The 15556-nt window shown below is 46.4% G+C and overlaps 1 protein-coding gene across 2 annotated transcripts; it reads left to right on the plus strand.

The window, feature by feature from the left end:
• Positions 1–214: 214 nt before the first annotated feature.
• On the plus strand, positions 215–14032 carry LOC144719119 (somatotropin-like). Of its 2 annotated transcripts, none has more exons than XM_078594963.1 (4): positions 215–503; positions 3513–3635; positions 8763–8894; positions 12331–14032. In XM_078594963.1, exons 1-4 carry the CDS (start codon positions 372–374, stop codon positions 12514–12516), a joined length of 573 nt encoding a protein of 190 aa, XP_078451089.1. In that variant the 5' UTR covers positions 215–371; the 3' UTR covers positions 12517–14032. The 2 variants fall into 2 exon arrangements, with proteins under 2 accessions (XP_078451089.1, XP_078451088.1); XM_078594962.1 differs by having other exon boundaries at positions 217–503; positions 3510–3635.
• The last annotated feature ends 1524 nt before the right edge of the window (positions 14033–15556 follow it).

Raw genomic sequence — 15556 nt, forward strand, 5'->3', positions numbered from 1 at the left:
GCATTTGCCACAACGGTTTGTCTGGCTATACGGGGGATCTTTGTCTTTTTGTGCGTCTTCACCGTTCGTGGCGGCACACAATACCCGTTTATTGCCAGATTCAATCTGCGAAATTAGTTGGGACATTGTCTCTGCACGTGTGCTTCATTGGTCTTTACGCGGCAGTCGCCCACAATTAACTCTGCACCAGATGGCATCAACATCTGGCCCTTTGGGAGCGGGGGCGGGGGGAACCGACGATTGAGGCTGGAGAGTGTTTTTGAAGAAGACTGCGTTCGAATTGCCGAGCGCGTTTCATCACAGTGCGCCCTCGTTTGTCGCGTCTTCTTTCCCGTGCACGCCCAGGCTCTCTCGCGCAGCTGCTGCTCGTCATGTCGGTGCTGGCCAGAGACGCGTGGGGTCGTCCTGCCGCGCGGGACAATGACCCTCTCCGTGACCTCAACCTGGCCATCCCCATAGCCGAGTTCGTCTACCACCTGTCCAGCCAAGCGTACGCCGAGCTGGTAGGCGAACCTCGACGAAACACCACCACTGCTCTTCACCCATCGCCGCCGAGAGACCGAGACGTTTCGTTTGGAGATCCGGGAATTGGGCGGGCGCTGTCCGGAGTACTTAACTTTTCGGCAGACCCACCCACAACCGAACTTGAATGTGACACATTTCCAGCAGTGGGCTTGTTGACACGATATGTATTATGCCAACCCCCCCCCCACCCCGAACCATTCTCTGTGATTGGCAAGTCACATTAACGGAGTTTTTTTTTTGGGTTTCCAAAGTGAGCGGATAGATTGCGTATTGCTGTGCCGGGAAAATAATAGCTCCGTTCATTGTGTCCAAGGTCAAAACCTCAACAATCCTTAAAACCTATTGCTGTTAAATATTTTACACAGCTAAACAAATACCAAATACGCAGGCCTATATATATCTTGACTTAAAGCTTTCGTGACTGCAGGAATTAATATTCTTCGGGTCTTTCGGTAAAGCCACGTAGATAGAAAAAATAATAAAAATATCACGACGTTTCGATCGCAACGCAAACAATCACCTGATGACGATTGCTTGCGTTGCGATCGAAACTTCGTGATATTTTTATTATTTTTTCCATCTACGTGGCTTTACCGAAAGACCCAAAGAATACCTAATATATATCGTTTAAGCAATAGTTGCAATAGAATAAAGTACTTGCTATTTAATAAATAATACGCGTCATTACCGGTACTATTTCATTGCATAGTCGGAATACCCTGAAATAAGTGAGGCTCGGTTAATGCCGGCTTGTGGTTGCTGCTTTAGTTTCTTTATTTATTATACCGTTAGCTCTGGCACGCGCGCACCTGCTTGCAAAGAACGCAATCGATGCGATTTCTGTATCTTTCAGATTTCGAGAGGGGGGGGGGGGCTTTACCATTCCTTCCCACCTTGGGGAACCAAGATAATTAGGAAAGGCGCTGCCCCTGGAAGATATGATAAGCGTGGGGGGGGGGTTCTGCGATTGGTCCCAATGCAACCCAATCAGTGTCGGCGATGAAAAGAGGCAGCTCTTGAGCATTGCTGCTTTGCATTTATATACGCAGTCATGCGGGCGCTGGAATGTCCATTAAAATGTCGGCTAATTGCCCCTGAGGGTGCGATGCCATTTTCTGAACGCGTCGAACTCGGTGCGTAGCTCCAATTTAACAGGGAATCTCTGAGATCCACCGCTGCATGTGCGGACTTAACAATTAGCATTTTGAAATAACGCACCGGCGTGGAAAATAACTAGCAACCCGCACCTGCTTTTGAAGTGACCGTTCGTCCGTCCGTTCACTGAGCCAGCAATTTTTTGCTGTCGTTGTATATAAAATATACCGGTGTATGAAATTACCCGTCGTTGAACGACGATCCTAACCCATCCCCAAAGTTTCTACCCCCTTACCCCTCAAGACCCCCCCACCCGCACTTCCCTCGATACCCCCCCCTACCCACCCACGTGCTGCTACCCGCGCGCCCCCTCCCATCTGCGCGCTGGACGGTTTTTGTCCTCCAGCAAGCGAGAAGAGCGTGCGCTGGACGGCGCGTAGCCAGGCAGCCAGCCAGCCAGCCAGCAAAACTTGCTTTTATATCACAGAGTAATAGAAGTGGAGTGGTGGCGCAGTGGTTATCGCCACGCACCTCCGATTAGCACGGTGGGATACGTACGGTGCGAAGGAAGTTAACATACATACGTGCACCGTATGTTGATTCCGAGCTAAAATCAGTGTCGCGTTATGTATCATTTTGTTCTGCTCCTCCTCCCCCGTCCCATTTGAATAACCCCTACTAACCAGCATGGGAACGTGAAATGACAAATGGCTGTAAATTTGTATGATTAGCATCATTATATAATGCAGATCCACTCCTTATTCATGATGAAATTAATCATATTTACCGATGCAGGGCCGTTATCAAAGAGTCTGGAGACAAATGATTTCACGACATCAGTGTGCATTGTACGCATTGTTGTAATACCGACCGCATGCAACATAACATTTTTGTCCTTCAACGTTTAGAAGTACATTATCCAAGGAATAGAATGATGTGTGTGTATAATCCTTCACAACAGTCGCATTTCACAGAGTCCATACCTCGTGGCTGAACAAAGGGCCGTGTGGGTTTCCTTAGATATTGTAAGTCAGGGTTAGGCGAAAGGGGAAGGATACACTAACTCTGACAGCCATGCAGTTTGCCTCGTGCCAGTACAAATCTGCCTGTGTACTTGGTCAGTGGGCACATTGATAGCAGCTGATCTTAGCGAGGTCAGCTCGGCGAAGGTTAGGGTAGAGCTCGAGTAAGAATACTATTTTTCAGAATTATATAATATGTTTTTTTTTGTGGGTGGAGGCTGAGACAAAACTGTTTGGCTCACCGCTGTACGAACTTGTTGAGTTAAATTCCCACATAAGTTTAAAATTAGTGGCGAGTGATGTATGAACTGGTCCAGGACTCCCGCTTCTCCAAGCTGCGTTGGCCAGTGTGTGGTGAAGTATGGTCAAACATCTTCCACGATCGACACGGTGTGGGGAGCTCTTCATCCGACAGTAAATTGATAAAAGGGTTGTACATTCGTCTTCTTTTCGATTTAAAGCTTTCGTGACTGCAAGGATTCATCTTCTTGGTTCTTTCGGTAAGGTCACGTAGAAGGGAAGTAATAAAATAATAAAAATAAAACATAATAAAATAAGTTTCACGACGTTTCGGCCACAACGCAAGCAGCCGTCCTCAGGTGAAGAACAGGTCTGTCCTCAGGTGAAGAACAGGTCTGTCGGGGAGACAGCGTCTGACGCTGTCTCCCCGACAGACCTGGTCTTCACCTGAGGACGAAAGAACCAAGAAGATTCGTCTTCTTCTTAAACATTACTTTAACGATGGTGGCCACAATTGAATGCGACTGCATCTGAAGTCGGACGACGATGAAGGTGACGATGCTGCTGATGATGATTGCAATGCCGATGGGACATTTCGATTGACTCCGTTGTATTTCCTCACGTCAGCAGGAGAAGCCCTACAACGGAGAGCCCCCGCGCGTGGCACCTTGGAGCCCCCCCAACGTGGTGATGTCGTGTCACCCAGCCAGCTGGCAGGCGCCCAGCAAGAAGGACGAGGTCCTACATAAGACGGTGTGTGAGCGAGTTACACCGATCATTTCTGGACGAGTTCTAGCACGCACGCACGCACGCAACCACCAGCGCTGAGGTTCTGACGCAGCGCCGCTTTTGCGATATATTGTACAGTCAAAAAACACGTGATTACAGTTCGTGTGTGTTGTTTAAAGACAACCGCGGGCAAGGTGATTTCCTTCTCAAATGAGCGTTAAAACAGGTGCTCATGTCATATTTACTGCCCTGAGCCAATGTTGGAAATTCCACGCTCATACAACGGAGGCGAGTCGGTCCAAGGGACGACAGTTGTTGACTTCCCCACAAAGTAGTGCGTTATACCGGTAGGAACCTCCTGGTTACACCAGCCCACAGGGGATTATTGTGTCCGTCCATCCGTCATGCATCCTAAAATGGGAGGGGTGGGGCTGGGTGGAGAGGGGAGGGTGGAGAGGGGCTGGGTGGGGGGTGGGAGGGGTGGGGCTGGGTGGGGAGGGGAGGGTGGGGCTGAGTGGGGGGTGGGAAGGGTGGGGCGGGGTGGGGAGGGGCTGGTCACCCCGTGGTGCCCTTATAAAACTCAACGTTTAACCTACTCACGCCGGCTTGTGCCCGCCCTCACAGTCGGCCATATTTGCGGAATACACCACGCCGCCGTTGACCCTGGCCATTGACCGAGCAACCCAACGTTCCTACCAGCTCCCTCCGCAAGAATGTGTTAGCGACATCGGATTAATGATGGTCTATCACCCCCTCTCAAACCAAGCCAGGGATTTTTCGATTTAAAGCTTTCGTGACTGCAGGGATTCATCTTATTGGTTCTTTCGGTAAAGTCACGTAGAAGGGAAGTAATAAAATAATAAAAATAAAACATAATTAAAATAAAATAATTCTCACGACGTTTCGGCTACAACGCAGGCAGCCGGCTGCTTGCGTTGTATTATTATTGTATTACTTCCCTTCTACCTGACTTTACCGAAAGAGCCAAGAAGAACAAGCCAGGGATTTCAACTCGCAACCTTCACGATTGCGAGCCCCTTACTCTACCTCGCCGAGCCACGTGACCGGTTAACGCAGCTGACGCAGCGCAAATAGTTGTACTGCAGAGTGTCTGGACACTCACAGATGAGGATGAGATGATAATGGGCGTAGTTCATTCATCTTGTAAGGTCGTGCGCGTTGAGGGCGCGGAAGACAATGACCTTATGAGCTGAACGGCCCCCCTTTTTGGCTGCCACGGCTGACCTTCCAAGCTGCGCTTTTGCGCAACCTTTCGGAGATGATGAATGTTGGGCGCATTCCGAGGAGTCCGTTCGTGGCGCGGACTGCGCGCTTTAATTTAATATGGCTTTATTTGTGATGTTTCATCCATCATGAGCCACCTCTAAAAAAAGACGTAATTAAGTGTATCCCCTGGATGGCAATGGCTAACGAGGTAAGGTTTTTCTTCTTTCAATTAAATCTAATTGAGAAGGAAATCAATAGGCATGAAGTTTATCCAATTCGGAGAAGAAATCCGAGACAGACCAAAACTCCAATTCGGATGGAAAAAATAAACATCCCTCTTAGTCTAATTAACGTAATGAAAAGCCATTTCATATTGAAAGCCAAGCTCTCAAAGCATATGTAAACACATCATACGTCTCCTTCGCCTAATGCGGCCTATACAGCTGGTTTTGATAGATTCGTTGACGAAAAACAAAAAACTCCTACCGTCCAATTATCACACAGATGATCGTGGTACCTAAAGCTCAAAGAGCGATGGAATGAAGAGAAGCCTGACCGTGACCTCTGACTGCATTGGAGAGAGATCACGACGGTCATTTACATATTCTTAGGTTTTTTCGGTGAAGTCACGTACAGTTAAAAGATTTCATCGTTCTCGAATGAGCGCCAATCGCAGCTCCACGTTCCATAAAACGCAAACAAATTTCAGGGGGTGGGGGGTGGATATTAACTTGTTGTGTACTTTGACTCCACGTATTGAAGCAGAATATTTATTGAGGCTGCAGGAGGAGGAATTCCCATGAGCTTATGCAGCTCTTTTTCACATATCCAGCATGGGCGGTCAGCAAGTTACAACAACAACAACAACCGATACAAACAAAACGATAGAAGTGAAATATAGAGAAAAATGGTAAGCAAGTCACTAAATATGAATATATAATAAATAATGATATAAGTACAATTTTAGCAGGCTTCGGCAAGGCAGTAAAAAGAACAGCAAAACAGTCCCAGACCACACCAAGATTACACACGGTGCCTCAATAAAATAGGGCCTTCACATTGAACTATCGATACACATTGACTTAAAGCTTTCGTGACTGCAGGAATTCATATAGAAGTCACGTAGATAGGAAAAAAAAAATAACAATGAAAATGTATTATTTTATTGTTTTATTTAATCGTTATTATTTTTTCTATCTACGTGACTTTACCGAAAGACCCAAAGAATATCGATACACAGTTAAGGATTTAAGTAACACATCACATTTGCAAATGTGGCTCTGTCCAGGGACTAATCTTTTGCTTCACTTAGAACTCGCGCGCGCACACGCGCACGCTTAGATCTCAATGTTAATGTGAATGGGCTCTATTAACGCGGACAGCGTTAGTTGCTTCGCGCGTCACGCGACACGTGTTTGGCAATCATCGGGCGCGTGCAGCGCGGAAACGAGGCCATTTGTATTTGAATGTGGTGTAAGCAAGTTTAATTGGTGAATGTGGAAGGACGTAGCGTGGTTGCCAGGGTGGTGGGAGGGGAGGGTGATCGCGTGAACTGGAGTTTGGGAAGCCCTTCTCGAGGCTGTCTTGCTTTTGCCGTGCGAGTTCGTGGTGGCGGAGTGTAAATTTCGCTCGCACGGGCGTTATTTGCAATCACCGTGCCGCGGGTGGGAGTGGCAGGCATCTGACACAGGACCTTGGGGTGGTGCAGATGCACTGCATTCCGCAGGCACGTGACACGGAGCCCGAGCAAAATCGGTGATGATTCACGAGGAACGGACAAAGCCGCCCTTGGTTCGAAATCTGAATATTTATTTATTACTGGAGGATTCCGATGAGCTATAACGTAATTTTTTCACAGATGTCCAGTAAGAGGCCGGGTCAGAACGTTACAACCGACGATACAAAAACACGATTTGAGTGCAAAGTTTAGGAAAGGTAAGCAAATCACTTAGAAATATAGATACATAAAACGTAATGTTTTTTTCTTACTAGGTAACGCCCACTAAGCTATTAGATTTTTTTTTTTTAAAAGCGACCTGGCCACAAATGATATCTCAACAAAGTGAATTATCAGTTGGAAGTTTATAGCAGCCAAATATAATCTAAATAATGCACGCTTACACGGGGAGAACATACAAACTCGAAATATACAGCAGACGTTAGGGTCGGGGGTCGAACCCCTGCATGCCAGGCGAGGGAGATAACATCACAGACAGCGGGCCCCTATTGGTGGCCGGGCGGAGCCACGCTCCGTGTCACAAGGGCACTGGCGCTGAACGTGCGGAATGCAAAAGCAAATCTGAGCCACCGCGATCGGCTCTCTTCCTCTTGCAAGTCGCGGCGAAATAAATAGTCGCGCGTTCAATGTTCAAGTTTGCACGTAGCGCGCTTGAATTGACTGGCTGGGAAAAAAAAGGGAAACTTCGCAACAGGCGTTTGAATAAATATGTATGGGCTTGTACGCACTGAAACGTTTTGCAGAGTCATATCCGGTAAATGGGTTTAAACAATGAGTTGGTGTTGGTTACTCTGCTGCGTTGGCTGTGGTACACAAGCACACGTAACAACAACAATCTCAACACATGATAATTGTTTTTTTACCCTTCTATCTGGCAACAAAACTGACACCTTTTTACAAGGAGTCCTGTTTGCATAGACCGCAAAACCTGCAGTCATAATACAAACAAAAGAACATAACTCTGAAAATGTGCAGAGTTATGTTCTTTTGTTTGTATTATGACTGCAGGTATTGCGGGCTATGCAAACATGACTCCTTGTAAAAAGGTGTCAGTTTTGTTGCCAGATAGAAGGGTAAAAAAAACAATTATCATATTTTTACTGGCAAATGAGGTTCCCATAGTGTAGAATCTCAACACATTCATCAATAACACTTTGCCTATTGTATATATATTTTACTTTTAAGGCTATAGTGTTATTGACCAATCGATGTGTTGAGATTTCATGAGACTGACGGCAGATCACAGGAGCCAAGTAATACACTTTAAATAATACATTCTTAGGCAATGTAATCAATCATCATCTGAGTACATTAATACGACCAATTGTTAATTAACTTTGAGAGCAGTTTTGACAGCACTCAGGCTGAACGCGTTACCATCACCAGCCATAATGCGAATCCAAGTCATGGTGAAAAAAACATATTATGGGCTGCGTCGGCAGTAGTGCACAAGCACAATTAACGACAACAAAAACTCTGTCTACTCGTCATGTTTCGGGTGCTATGGCCCATCGTCTCGGTGTATGTGCTCCGAAGAAGGGCCATTGCACGAAACGTCGCCGATCACGACTCGTTTGAAGGCAGCGTCGTCGACGAGTGTGCCGAGTGTCGGTGAGCGGCCGTGGCGATTTCTGGGATTTCACGCACCGCACCTGTGAAACCAGTCGCCGTCATCGTCAATCCACGGCTGAATGAAGGCTCCCCCCAAGCCACCACCACCAACGACAACACCGATGAGGATCTCGCAAATATATTTGATAAAAAAAAACAGAATTGGAGCCGAAGAACATTTTCATTTCATCTACTTCTCAATATATCCAAGCGATTTTCACGTAGCCGAACGATGGGAAGTGTGTGTGTGGGGAGCGGGGTGGAGCAGTTAGCACGCTGCGCTACGAACCTGGTGACCCGAGTTCGATACCTGCTCACGGCCAACACCAGTGGCGGTTATTTGAGTCGGTCGTGGGCCTCCTCTAGGTCGACTCAGCCTCAAATGAGCAGCTGATGCGGTGTGTGAAAACAAACATCGCGGTAGTCGGGCGCCGTTCTGGCCACCCACCCCCTCGTGCAACCGTGTCAGCCTTCACAGGTGCTCGTTAACTGCACTTGCGCAAACAGTCTGTGAAGGCTACACGGGGGATCTTTGTCTTTGGTGTGTGTGTGTGTGTGTGCGCGCGCCGCCACAGGACGACGAGCTGCTGCGCATATCTCTGGAGGTGCTGGATTCGTGGAGCGGCGTGTTCCTGCGGACCCACGCCATCCCGCTGGCGAAGCAGCTCGCCGCGATGCAGCGCCTGCTACAGGACGGCGTGGCCACGGTGCGCGTTCATCCCTCCGTTCATCCCTCCGTTCATTCCTCTTGATTTCCTTTTTATTGAACAAGAGCCCGGGACAGGGGGGCTAAGGGGAGGGTGGGTGATACAGATGTTACGCGGACGAAACGCCCGAGGCAAGGTGCTCACGGGGCAGGAGAGAGGGAGGGTGGTTGGGCTCTCTGCTCGACATATGTAGGGACAACGGTCGGGATCGTGGTGTTTTTTTTATAGTAGGAAAAGGTGAGGGAAAGGAGAGGGGGGACCATCGATCCATCCATCCGTTCATTCTTCTTTGCGCACCAACAGACATCATCGTCATTATCAGCTTGGTCAAGTCACTGCTGCGTGAATGTCTCCCCAAACCACTGTCATCTCTTACGGCATTGCGATGTAAAGATTATATTAAGAATTATTATTGTTATTAGGTAAGGCCCACTGAGCTATGCTGTACAGCTCTTTTTTCAGAAGCGACCTGACCACAAATGATAGCTCAACGAAGTTTATAGCTTTACACGGGGACACCTAAATGTGGGAGGAAAAACCAGAGGGAAATCCACGCAACCACGAGAGAACATGCAAACTCCATGGAGGTCGTGAGATCGAAACCACGACCTCCTGCATACCAGGAGAGGTAGTTAACATCTCGCCACCGTGGCGCCACTCTTTAGCGGCTGCATTCAAGTCAATGTCGTCGCTCCATCTCCTTGCTGGTTGTACCTTTCGGATGCGCTCCGTTCCTTGGCTGCCACTCCAGCGTTGTCGTTATTTTTTGTTGTTGAAGTGAAGAAGAAGTCGTGGACATTCCACGACTATGCGTTACTTAGACATCGGAAGTGTGGTCGTGGTCATCGGGTCGCTCCTAATGTGCATGGCAATGTGGTGGGGAGTGGTGGATAGGGGGGGGGGGACTTTGTCATTTTAGATATAAAATTTCGATTTAAAGCTTTCGTGACTGCAGGGATTCATATTCGTGGTTCTTTCGGTAAAGTCACGTAGAAGGGAAATAATAATAAAAATAAAACAATACAATTCTAACGAAGTTTCGACTGCAACACAACCAATCATCATCAGGTGTGAAAACCACAACAAGAAATGTTTGGACAAAAGTGGCGGTTTTTAGATGTGTTAAAAATAATGGCAAACATTTCTTTGCAAATTGCAAATTGAAACCCGACCAATTTCCATGCTGGACACGAGGAGATGTTTTACATTTTGTTTAGGAAAATAACCCGAACCCTCCCCTTAGGGCTGAGGATCAGCGGAGGGACAACGCCGTTCGTTTATGGTGCAATTTGTATGCGGGTGGGGAAAGAAACGCGTGATCTTTGCCAACTCTGGTGCGACTGCAATGCAACATTACATTTTAAGAGCAGGCAACATCCTTACGAAATGCGATGCATTTACACGCCTCCAATTCCAGGGCACAAAAAATGTTTGTTACTTCAAACTAAAACATAATTCTCTATTGGATTACAAAAAAAATTACGTGACAAAAAGCATAATAACCTAATGAGCCTTTTCTGAGATGGGTAGACTTTTAAGGTGTTATTTTAAAAATGGAATTGACCTTCCAGCATTCAGCATGTCGCGGTACACACTTAGAGTAACTTCTCCATTATAGTGACACGCTCTTTCCGAAAGAGTAATGATAAAATAAAAACATGAGATGTCACTGGGGAAAGATATTGAGTGTTGTTGCAGCTGTGGCAGGAGAAATTGTATTCTCAAATCAACAACGAACCTCAGGATCTCTATCGACACTGTCATTGGTGGCGGGCACTGTACAAATTATTCTGGCGCCTTGAGATGTGTTGTGAAAGGCAACTTTTCAGTGCTTATTATTATTGGTTCCCTGATAGGTACACTGAAGCTATGCATTTAAATGGTCTAAAATGTATAATTATAAATATATATATCTTCTTGGTTCTTTCGGTAAAGTCATGTAGAAGGGAAGTAATAAAATAAAAAAAATAAAAAAACATAATAAAATAATTCTCACGACGTTTTGGCCACAACGCAAGCAGCCGAAACGTCGTGAGAATGATTTTATTATGTTATTTATTTATTATTTTATTACTTCCCTTCTACGTGACTTTACCGAAAGAACCAAGAAGATGAATCCCTGCAGTCACGACAGCTTTAAATCGAAATATAAATATATACTTTTGTACAACATCCAAAATATAGATGTACCCCTTTTGTGGGTCAATTCGAACCACCTATGGACGTAACATTTTATTTAGCATTATGAGAATTGATGCGATTGATCTCTGTTCAATTTTCATATCACTGCAACATACATAAGCGAGGATGATGATGACGATGATGATGATATGAAGTGACAATAGAGGAAACAAACTATAAAACTTAAACTCTAACCTAATTTGTATTTTACCAGGTAAGGCCCATTGATCTGTGTAGCTCTTTTTCAGAAGCCACCTGGCCACAAACAATAGCTCAGCAACGTGGCTGAGCAGGTGGAAATGTAGAGCAGCCGAAGACTCTAAACACATGTTTTACTGGTAGGAACCTCCTGGTTACACCAGCCCACAGGGGATTATTGTGTCCGTCCGTCCGTCGTGCATCCAAAAATGGGAGGGGTGGGGCTGGGTGGAGAGGGGAGGGTCGGGATGGGCTGGGTGGCGAGGGTGGGGAGGGGCCGGGTGGGGAGGGTAGGGCTGGGTGGGGTGTGGGAGGGGTGGGGCTGGGTGGGGAGGAACTGGTCACCCGGTGGTGCCTTTATAAAACTCAACGTTTAACCTACTCACGCCGGATTGTGCCCACCCTCACAGTCGGCCATATTTGCGGAATACACCACGCCGCCGTTGACCCTGGCCATTGACCGAGCAACCCAACGTTCCTACCAGCTCCCTCCGCAGGAATGTATTTAGACACTTGGCTAGGCATTGAACAAAACGGTCACTGCATCGCGCGCGTTCAGACGTGCTTCTGCAGCCGTCTGGACCGCTCTCCTTTCCGATATTAGGAAGCCACCGGAGCTCTGCAACTTTTAAATAATCTAGATTGAAAACTCATTTGTTTAGAATTGCTTTTTGTTTAGTTTGTTGTCCTTCCCCCGCACGTCCGATTAGCACGGTTGGCTACGTACGGTGTGAAAAGAAGTTCAAACTTTGTGTCCAGAAAAGAGTTTTTTTTGGGTTAGATCGCGTACATTTAAATGTGTCGTTAAATCCGCCGCCACCCGACACAGCCACTCATGAAGCTTTTTCACGTAAACAAAACGTGCCAATTCGTTACTAGTTCGGCAACACTGTTGTTTTGGAGAGTAAACCACCAATCATTTACAATTTGAGTGGGTTTACTCACCCGACACACAATCGATTAAAAAAAAACCCCCACCTCTATTATGGACAATATCGGTCGCGAAAGCCCTACATGTTAAACACGTAACTTTGTGTTCGTTGCCCTCCCCCTGCAGATGAGCGAGGGCAGGAAGCCCGCCCTGGAGTTCACCTCGGTCGGGGCACTTCCCCCGGTCGACGAGAGCCTCCTGCGCAACCACCGGCAGGACCTGCTCAGCTGCTTCAAGAACGATGCCCACCGAGTGGTCACCTACCTCAAGGTCATCAAGTGCCGACGCTTCCACGACTGCAGCAAGCCCTGAAGCTGTCGCAAAGGGCAGCTGAGCGATGTTATACGAGAAACGGGGTGGAAACGTGGCTTCGGACTTGTACCAGATTGTTGTGTTTTTTTGTTTGTTTGTTTTGGAGGGGATGGGGATGTGAGCTAGATCCGTTTCGTCAATTGCCTGAGGGTGGCCGCCGATGTTAATCCGGCTCATCCCCGTTCTTTGATTTGGGAAGGTGCTCTACGCTCGTTGCATTTAAAATAATAATCTGGGGCGACTCAGAAGCCACGCTTAGTCTATTCTATAACCAAGCCATCATCGCACCATTTGCACTATCGCTTTACTTTCTTTACAGGGAAACGGAGTGGGTGGGGCGGGGTCTATGTATGCAACTCGACACACTTTCGCTGATGTTAATTGCATAAAGTGAGTGGGGGTCTTCTCTGCATTGAGTGGTCACAAAGGTACAAGGACATTGGTCACCATTGAGTAAAACAAGTTTAAGTTGAAGGAAACATTTTAGGCGAAAAAATATTGTTATTTTATCGACGAAAGTACGTCTTTTTTGGTTGTTGTTTTACTTACGTAACTCTATTCAACACGCAAATTTTAAGCTGCCGGTTGAAAATCCAAGCGCGCCTTTCCGGGTTGGGCCACGCGTTGAGCGTTGCTTCTCTGAAGCTTTCGCCACGCACTACTGCGGCAGGCCATCGTCAGGGATTGCGTTCGAAGATGCCTACGGGAGAGAGTTTGCTGAGAGAAAGAGTTGAGAGAAAAAACACATGTTTCGACGCCCAACGCCAACCCGACAAAACCACATTCGGCTTTCATAACTCATCAATAATAATAATAACAATCATAAGAAGATCGAAAGTATTTTTTGATTGAGCTGAAATTATGTTAAACTAAATCACATTAAACAAATAGATTTGAAGTTTTCGTGACTGCAGGGATCCATACCCTTTGACTTTTTCGGTAAAGTCACGTTGGCATAAAATAAATAAATTAAATTAAATCACGACGTTTCGATGGCAACACAAGCGACCGTCATCAGGCGTAACCGATACAGCAGTTGTACTGATTTAATTTAATTTATTTTATTTTATACCTACGTGACCTTACCGAAAGAACCAAAGAGTATTAAACACATACTTTGGTCATAAATGATGCAAACACCAACTTTGTTGGAGTGTTGATCTCATCGCTAATCTGGACAGATAGCTCACGTTTCCAACATTTGCGCTCTGTGGTGGTTTGGTAACTGAGCAGTGTTTTCGTTCTCTCGGTCTTTAAAGCCAAGCTTCACTTTTGGTAAACGACTCATTGGCAAACCTGTGCTTTGGGATCGAGTGAACACTGCGTGACCGATGGAGGCTCGCGAGTGATTAGAATGTGCTTATCGTGGCTATCGCAAACTTTGCCTGTGCTTATCCTCTCCTTATCCAAAGCTTCATGTGATCACGAGCCCAGCTCTTCTCAGTAGATGTATATAATGAACCGAACTATATTAAAAAAAAAAACATTGTTATAAAAATATACTCTTTTATTTCAATCATTTATACGTTGCATTTTATTGACGTGTCAATCAATGTGTTTGTATCTCCGAATTATTTTACTGAACACACAAATAATTTCCGGTGAGGCTTCACCACGGGTCAATTTGGCAGTACAAGGCGATGGGATTATTTGTGGAGATGTTTAAATATGGCAACACGAGCGATCAACTATTCAAAGAACGTCAATTGCTACTGGTAGTGAGTTACAGTTTTTATTTTACTTGAAACGGTGGTAATTTTATAGCCTTTTAATACCAAACAATCATTTCTAACTGTCAACAAAAGTTAGGATTGGCCAGGACACGTCACGAGAAGAGGCTATCGACAACGGTCCGAGACTGATGATGGACTGGCAGCCGAAGGAGGGAACACTCCTGAGAGCTGTAACACCGTGGAGATGAAGCAATCGGATCAGCCCACGTGCAGCAGCTAGATGGATTCCGACTTTTATGAGACTGAAGAAGGCCTTCACCCAGTAGTGGATACAGTATGACTGATTATGATCTGATCCGACTGGATTTAATAAAAAAATAAATTTTCACTTTTTTTTTAGCCAGGTAGGCCTCACAAGTGTTCTGCAGTTAGAGGGCGATGCTGCTATGCGTAATCCGAATTGAGTCATTTTGTAGGTATTTTCACCCCATCATTCGGATGTTTGGCCAACACCAGTTACACAGTTTTCCTGAGTTGTATGTATGCTGAACCTCTTTCGCAAAGTACGTAGCCAACCGTGCTAATTGGAGAACCCAGAGAAAACCCATGCAGAACCGGGGAGAAACGTTACACACTGCACACATGAAGGTGACCGAGTCAGGAATCGAACCCAGGCTCCTGCTGCTGTGGAGCACGAGTGTCATTGCCCACCGCCTTCCTACTGCCCGTAGATGTGGCAATAGGTCTGCTTGGGCGGTATGCGGAAATATTGCCAATGAATGACTGATCTATCCTTGCCTTCGGTGGTCCTACGTGATGCTGCCCACAACTTTAAATGAGGCCCATTTGAGGACCAATACGAGGATCATTCAGCCGTACGGACTGTTGGGGCAAATCCCGTGAGAAGAGCACGTTGGGCTGTTCAACATTCTGTGGTTCGCTTGAAAGCCAAATCAATTGGCATATTTACCCACGTGACAACTTGATTTGATTGGTTCTGTCGGGTGATGGCGGTGGAGGGGTTATATTATGAATGATGCTATTGGTGGCGAAAGCCTACGTATAAGACAGCTGCTTCGTGTAAAGGGAAGTTTTTTTTTTTTTACATCATTCTACCACACTAAAATCCGCTTCATACATGGTGAAAATTGATGGGGGGGGGGGGGGATATTTCCCTGGCTCTGCTTCGGTATATATTTTGTATCCCTGGGACTGCAATTTCAGTTGTCATCCTCAAGGAGGATACACGTGCAGTGTCTCGCCCAGATAAAATATGTTGAATCGACCGTGCCAGGGCAGCCTCAGATTACTACACGCAGTGGAGACTGATTGGGGGCGAACTGCGAGGTGGTTAAGAGACGGAAGTA

Source organism: Lampetra planeri, chromosome 5 (assembly GCF_965212315.1).
Source record: "Lampetra planeri chromosome 5, kcLamPlan1.2.h2, whole genome shotgun sequence".
NCBI lineage: Eukaryota > Metazoa > Chordata > Hyperoartia > Petromyzontiformes > Petromyzontidae > Lampetra > Lampetra planeri.